Source organism: Oreochromis aureus, linkage group 20, assembly GCF_013358895.1.
Source record: "Oreochromis aureus strain Israel breed Guangdong linkage group 20, ZZ_aureus, whole genome shotgun sequence".
NCBI lineage: Eukaryota > Metazoa > Chordata > Actinopteri > Cichliformes > Cichlidae > Oreochromis > Oreochromis aureus.
The window spans coordinates 19616656-19624908 of NC_052961.1; the positions used below are offsets into that span (position 1 = coordinate 19616656).

Consider the following 8253-nt stretch of genomic DNA (forward strand, 5'->3'; position numbering starts at 1 on the left):
ACGCTTGATGAAAAAGCCCATGAAACAGGAGGAAAAAAAGAGGTGTGTTGGGGCATGCGCAGATGGGTCGTTTCCCCTCTTAGTTATCCCTGTCGGTCGTTACGTCACGGACTCGTCCACAGTGCTGGGGCTTGAGAGGCTGACCATCCACTCATGCTGCCACAAGCACAGAGAGACGTTGGCGCTCAGTCGGGAAAAAATATTTTTACCATTTCATTTTTCTTTTTTTTTTTTTCTTTTTTTTAAGTTTAGCACGGAATGAGCTGAACGGAGTCGGCGGCTGCAGAGCTTATTCCATACAAGCGGACGAGTCTGGTGGCATGGTGTGGTGAAACAGAGACCCCAGCAAGCACAGAGAGACAGAGGGTACACTGTGCATCATGTTTGAATGCCGATAATCAATTAGAAATATACATGACTGTGCTGCTGCATTGCCTATAGCCTCATCGGGCTGTAGCAAGTCTCCCTTTATTGCAGAAGCCCGTCTTGAAGCGGCTAGCGTGCCGGACTCGAGGGTGCAAGTGAACGGACAATCTCACCCGGACCACTGAGAGGGTTCGGATGAGGTGGCTGCTTGGTTTTAGAAATCCGGCCAACTTTTTCATCTATTCCTTTCTAACCAGCAGTGCCATCGGGCAGGTGCTCTGGAGATGGCGATGAGGTTGCTTTACTTGGGATTTATACTCTGCTTGGAGATCGCATCTCCTAACGGTGCAACCGTAGGTAAGAAAGCCTGTTGTGTTAATCTTGCATTGTGATACTCGAGAAAAGCATGAGCACTTTTTTTCCTCCCCTCTGCAAAGCATCTGCGCACAGGCCTGCGTTCACCAGAGTTGGAGCCAACACCATGAATAGGTTGCCGTGATAATAACAGTGTGGCTCCTCGGAGGAGGAGGAGATCGATCGTTTTTTGGGAAGCCTTTAAATGAGAGAAAGTAGCGCACGGATAAAGCGGTGCTGTGGTTGTTTTTGGCCTAAAATCTGTCTGCGTTTTTTTTTAAAGCAGAGCCCCTGTCTGAGCAGACAGAATGGGCCTCCCTGTAAGGATAGGAGACAGTCAGGTTAGTCACTGCTAGAATAAGAAGCAGGTAAAAGGCTATCACAACACTGGCACGAGCGACCTATTTTCTCACTGAAGACGGGATTTCTCACTGGCTGTGTCAGAATACCTAAATCCACCTTCCATTTAATAAAAAAAGAGAAATAAAAGATATATATTACATCTTACGGTTTTCCATTCAAACCAAATCTGCTGGGGGGGGTTTCTATTCACGAAATCGGTACAGCACGACTTTAATATCAAACCTGTGGGGAGACATCGTTTGGATCAGTTTACATGTTTGTTTTTAGGTACTTGCCGCAAATGCAAACAACAGTTGTGTCTGCTTGCTTAATGGCGCGGCTTGCCCCGACGTGTAGCGTTTGGAGATGCCTGGAAATCACAGTATTTGTGACAGCCAGGTCCTGAGTGATAGTGAAACGAACAAAACGTGCATTTATCCTGTTAAGTCTCAGCTCCCCTACTACTCCCCACATTTTTCCCTGATGGCAGTAATGAGCTATCAAATGCGCCAATGCTCTTGTAAGCATGCATTGGAGACCTGTTGAGCTGACAGCTTTTCCTTTTTTTCTTAAGTATTTTCAGTTTTTTTCTTTCTTTTCATATTATATATTGAAACTACACTCATATAATATAAAAGTCATTCACAGGTGGTGCCATCATCCGCCTCTGGCCTGTTTATTTCTCTAGCGTAAGCTTACTTGAGTGCCCAAGAGTGAAGTAAGGCATTAACATCTGTTAATGCTACAGAGGTCAGCTCATTGTTTGGAATTCTTATATAAGTTTCATCAGATTTTTTGATGGAGGCCGTCCAGAGGGAAAGACATAGCTGAGGTTACAGGAGGGGGCAAGCTCCTCTTCCCCCTCCTCCATCACTATGTAACATCTGGACATAGGGAGGAGACCATTAATCCAACTTAAATGTGACTAAAAAGGAGGGGAGGAGGAGGGGTGTTGTTGCTGAAGAGCTGGGAGGGTGGGAGGGTGTAGCAAAAGAAAAAGAAAAAGAAAAAACTTCACCAAGAGTCACATAACAATGAAAAATGTGATAGTCTGAAGTTGGCACACAAGTTACATCACAGGGAATCAGGGATGGAAGCCATGGAGCTATATGTGTCTTATGTCATTATCAGCAGTTGATTTAGCTGAGGAACTGTGGGGGGGTGGCGAGCCCTAAGGCAAACTTTTCAATCCTTTTTCTTATAGTGAGTGGGGAAAAATGAACAATTAATCATCTGGACAGATCGCTTTGTTACTGATCTTCTAATGAATCCATGATTTTGTTGGAGAATATGAGGAGATACAGGCTGAATTTGAATTGATGCTTGCTCCAACTGTGTGATCACTATGGCTGTTACAAATGGATATTTTCATTAGTGATCTGGCATTTAAAAAAAAGAAAAGAAAAAGAAGAAGTCTCTTACACATTTTATAGAGCCCAAACTGACACATTCAAATGGCTTGTTTAGTCCATGTCTCAGGCCTAAACCCCGTTGCTGTGTCAGTTTGCTGTGTCAGCCAGAGCAAACACACAAAAAAAGCAGCAAATTCTAACATTTGAGAAGGTGGAACATCGTACGCTTTGTGTTTTGTGTAAAGAAAGTAATCAGCTGAGATGTGAGAAGAAGAAGAAGAAGAAAATTGAAGCTCCAGGTTTTTAATTGATGGTTTTCTTGGGCTGTTTATCAGTGTGGTTTTTAAAAAATCTGAAATAAGCCAGCTAAAGTTGCCAAATCGTGTTAAGAAGTTTTAGCAATCTTCTGACCTTTTAATAGTCTAAGTGATGAATCAGGAATATATGTGGCAAACCTAACTGATTAATTGGTAGAGAATTGGCTAATCATGTCAGCTGTAATTGACATTACAGTAAATGTAGTTTGGAATTAAACAGGTTATTACTTCATTATCTGATTCCTTTTTTTTTTGAGGGTTTTTATGTTTCAAAATAACAGATTTCATCATGCTAAATGATACAATGTTAAATAAAACCTTAGATATTTTGAAGCAATTATAGAGTATCCTTTCCAGCAACACTCCCGTGAGGCCAAAGATATTGAGAAATGTTTAAATGTGGGTCAGAGGCGGAAGGGGTTGAATTCCTGAGGAGTCTACAGTGAGTTTGCCTGACCCTCATAACGAGACCTTTCCCTCTGAGCTGTCACTGGAAAACATCTGCTGGAAAAATTTGGCGTCCTTCGTACAAATTCAACAGATAATAGAACTTGGATTGCTCTCTTCAGCTCCTTCAAGTGGAGGTCACTGGGGAGTGGGTTTTGTAGCTTTGTACACCTGAGGATGACTGTTGACTGCAAACCCATCTGCTTTAGATATCCCTCAGAAAGATTTCCTGCCATTCACAGTCTTGTCAAACAGAATTTTAAAAAAAAGAAAAGTAAAAATTGGGAGTGAAATAAAGCCAGATGTCCAGACTGTATACATTCTTTGATTTCTGTGTGAAATGTAATGTAAAGCTTATGTGCAGGAGGTTTTGCATTTTGGTCTTCTGGTTTGAGCAACAAATATTTGCGAAATGATGATAGCTGAAAGGGGTGATCCTGATTGTAGTCGGTGTGAAGATCCACTTTTATCCTCCCACTTCCTGCGCTGCATCGCAATCAACTGTGACTGGAAGGTAAAACGAGATTAACACAACTGTCTTCACTGTTATTGCCCACATATCGAAGGAGTCAGACCACAGTGTTTGTTGACTATGAATAGCAGGGGTGTGCTGTAATTGGTGTTTTCTACAAGTTACATCACTGTTTATTCTGTTTGGCTTCTAAGACCACAAAAAGAACCGGATTGGGTTTTTTTAGCCAAATAGGAAGTGTGGGTTTGTGGTAATTAAGATCTGTAAGATACACAGTTTTTTTTTTTTTTGTTTACTTTTATGTGACGATTGACTCAGGCACTGTGTTTTCATTTGCTTTCGGTTCCCGTCCAGTGCTACTATGATAACTCTTGGAAATGTCATATTTTTTAAACCTGCAGAACATGAACAAAACTGCAAAAGATTAAAACTTTTGTCTTACATCTGGCACAGCTGTGAGACTACTGATCCTATAAGCTCAACACCTAGCTTGTCAGTTTTTGTTTTGTTTTTCTTTAGAGACTTCCGATTTGTGTGTCAGTATTGTTGGCATGGGCGCTAAGATGTTGGCAGCGTTACTGTCTTTGCGCTTGACTAGAGATTCGATCGATCGCAGAGACACTCGGCTGCTTTCACACCTGGGAAGAGGAGCGGATCTGATACATGAAGATAACGTCCCAATTTCATGGCTTGCTGCAATTTGTTAGACTTGTTTACTTTAGTCTCAGTGGTTGTTTCCACTGGACTGTGACAGTACATGTAGAAAACTTTCATGGCATTCATTTGTTGTGATGGCAATTCAAATCTACTCCTAGATAAATGGTGTTTTACACATTTATCTTACAAGATATCCCGTTTCAGTGCCAAAAAGAGTCACAAATCCCTTTAGGATTGCATCAGGAAGGGCAAAAAACATATGGAGGTCCCTGCTGTGGCAACCCCTTGTGAATAAGTGAGCAGCAGAAAGTAGATTTTATGCAGTTGTTGAAGTTCGTTAGATATTTGGGAAATCTCATTGTTGGCAGGGTAAATTTGCTGTCATATGCTTGAACGGCTGCAAAGTACAAGCACTTCTCATGACACTGCAGGGGAAAAATAATTAGAAGTGGTCTTGCTGAACTCTTGTGTAACTCTTTTAACCTGTTGCAGTTTATTCAGAGAATACTTGGACGACTGAACACGAAGTTTAGTATTTGACTTTAACTGTTTTTGCAGCGATCCATAACTTTTTATGACAAGTTAAAACGTTTAAAAAGCTGTGTCCTTGTGTTATTCTGAAGGAAATTTATAATTGAAACTTTTATTTACAAGAGACAACTGTTCATTAGCTTTAACTAATCGATGCTGGTGCTGAGGTACCAGCTGTGTTTTAACATCTTGAGAACATTTTGTGAAAACACACACAAAAAAAGTTGGGATTTCACAGCCCGGATTGATGATTTCATCACTGAACAAAGAGGTCATCTGTTGAGATGTGAAGTGGATGACAACTCATTTGTGTATTGTTTGTGACTCATTCCAGGCATTTATTGAGCCAGTAACGTTCCTGCCTCCTTTAGTCTAATGAGGGATTCATAGCAATCCAGTCACATTAAATCAAAGAAACAATCATCTTACAACTCATGTCAGCCCCCTTGTTTGTGACCATAGTGAATTGGTTCCTTATTCCTACCTTTCAGGATTTGCAAGCATCTGACTTGCAGTGAATGCCTCAATTTATGTGGTCCAGCATTAATTTCTAGCTCGCAGATTCTGTTTTCATAACCGCTGAATCTGGGTTGACTTTTCCTCTGTGGCTTCACGGAGCTGTGTTCTGCAGAGACTACAGGGTTTAGAAGAGCTTTCGTTCGGCAGACTCTGAGCCTATTTACATTTTCTTTTATATCCATCAATCAAATTAAGTCAGTGCATATCTTTTACTGCATTGCATTTTACTGCGCAGGCTTGTGAAAACCTGCAGAGCCTCATTAGGTTACATGTGAGGTCAAAGCTGTAGTCTTTTGTTGTGCAGTGGCACAACAACAAGGCTCTTAGGCGCTAGAGAGAGGCTAACTCTGACTCGGGCTTCTGCTGTTCGTGCATGTTTAGTCTCAATGAAATGCCTGGTGTGGTTTAGATTTTGAATAGCCAGTGGATATAAATTCACTATGAGCTAGTTTAAGTGCTTCAGTACAAAGCTAAGTTGTTGCCTCAAATGAAAGAGGCTGCTTCAGTGGCCTGTGAAGGGCCTTAGGTTAGATTGTGTTTATCGCCCTTTTATAGTTCTGTTCTATACATGTGAGGCTGTACTTTACTTTCCACCCTCTTCTCACTGAAAGTGCACTGATTTTGGTTAGAAAAAATGTGTCTTCTATCTGAATAATTAATGAAATACAAGAAACATAGGCTATTTCATTTTCATTTTTTACACATAATGCAGGGATTGCTCTTGCTCTGACTTCCTGCCAAACAAAGCACAGAAAAATCGCTTTAAATGTGACCTCAAGGCTCTAATTACACTCTGTAGTTGGGTTGAGTGTGTTTTTGGGGGGGTTGTTGTTGTTTTGTTTTGTTTTCTCTCTATAAGAAAGGTTTGTGTTCAATAATGAAGGAGCTGGAAGGGCAGGAGTGATGGGTGATGAGAAACAGCCCTGGTTTCATTCCCACTTTCTCATGTCACTGTCATCACACCTAGTAGCCCAACTGAGACCCAGAGTCCCATTTATTTTTCATTCAAGTCATTTGACATTCCCATTTGCACGGTTATCTTTTAAAAGCATTTAATAGAATCCATGCTCTATTGCTCAGCCTCAAAATATTCCACAAGGGCATTGATTGGGTTGAACTCTGGGATGTGCTCGGTTTTAGATGCATGCTTGTGAAACAAAAGTGCATTTCATATATCAAGCTGTTTGTTTTTGGTGCCTATATAGAACAGTTAGTATAGCGGTGATATACTGTTTTAACTATGCCAAGCTTCTGGTACATGGCAATCAAACTGAACTTTTTTAACCCTTTGTCACACTTTTGGGCTGTTATTCTCTAACAGGCTTTAAGCAAAGAGAAACAACCAGTTTTTCTCTGGAATTCAAAATGAAAACTGTAAGGCTCCTTTAAAGTCTAGCTGTTCATCTGTAACTGATTGTCTTTTTGAGGCAAAGCTATACATATGAAACCAATTAGAAGGTGCTGGAATGTGCTACATGGATCTGGAGTTGATCTGTACAGCACGGATGGCCATATTGAGTCAGACAGATTGGGAGGGACGAAATTGGGTCAGTGTTGCGCCCCAGCTGGTGATAGTGTCTGGAGGCCTCCATCACTTGGCAGCTGAATTGGTGCCACAGCACCATTTACTCACCACCACATCCTGTTCCAACCAGCGAACTTTCTCTCAACCTTAAAGTTTTTGGATTGGATAAAAACAAAGCAACACGTATATTTCCTCTTTATAAAAAACAAAAAAAGGAGTGAAAGTACTATATTCTTGTAAGGCACTCGGGAGGGATGTTTCTATAAAAGCCAGGCTCTGTATACATTCAGGTATTTGCTCATTCGCTCATATTTAATGCTTTTTCCTATGTACAGTGCTTGGGGGCAATTCAGTGTGTCCTGTTTAGACAGTGCAGAGCTTTATTGGAGCCTGAGCATCCACATGGGAGGATACAGTAGCTCAGTGATTTAGAGCATTTTGTGGGTGTCAACACAGCATTTGTTCAAAAACTTTTAGTGACAACAGTGTGGAGGATTTATGTCAGACAGTCATGCTTAGTCCTTTGGTCTTTCCTCACAGCACCAAGGAAGGAAGGTGCAGTTAAATTATATCAATAAATGGTATTTGCTTATTGTATGTTAGTATATATTGATATTAACCAAAAGAAAATCCTTGAATGTTGTATTGTATATTTGTTTTTATATGTATATGCATATGTGTACATATATATATATGTATGTGTAGCACACGACTCATACAGTGTCTAATAAATATCAGTGTGCATGCTTAAAGTCCGTACAGTTCTTTCACCCCTAATAGAGGTTTTGAATTATAGTTTAGACAGTGCAGAGCTTTAGCTGCCCAGCATAAGGAAGTACAGTGTGGGCTCCATACAAGTGATGGTATGCTAGAAGTCAAACCCAGGCAGCCAAATGGAGCCTGAGCATCCACATGGGAGGAAGTAGCTCAGTGATTTAGAGCATTTTGTGGGTGTCAACACAGCATTTGTTCAAAAACTTTTAGTGACAACAGTGTGGAGGATTTTGTGTCAGACAGTCATGCTTAGTCCTTTGGTCTTTCCTCACAGCACCAAGGAAGGAAGGTGCAGTTAAATTATATCAATAAATGGTATTTGCTTAGTTGTACAGTTAGTTTTCATTGACTATTAACCAAAAGAAAATCCTTGAATGTTGTTGTTGTTTGTTTGTTTTTTTGGTAGATATGTATACGGACAAATGGTGGTGGCTAGTAAAATTGCATAGCACTATCAGGCGAAGGAACACAAATATCAAGGTAGAATTAGTCTCTAATTTCTAATATTTCAACCAAGATCTTCATTTAAAGTCCGGACAGTTCTTTCACCCCTAAGAGGTTTGAATTATAGATTTTATATTTATATTTTTTTATGTG

General features: G+C 40.5%; 1 protein-coding gene across 1 annotated transcript in view; it reads left to right on the forward strand.

The window, feature by feature from the left end:
* Positions 1-38: 38 nt before the first annotated feature.
* The window catches only part of lrp1ab (low density lipoprotein receptor-related protein 1Ab), an 81094-nt gene continuing 72879 nt past the window's right edge, over positions 39-8253 (forward strand). Inside the window, exon 1 of the mRNA XM_031746861.2 lies at positions 39-723. Coding sequence (XP_031602721.1) covers positions 651-723 — 73 coding nt within the window. The 5' untranslated portion in view covers positions 39-650. The remainder of the gene's footprint in view (positions 724-8253) is intronic.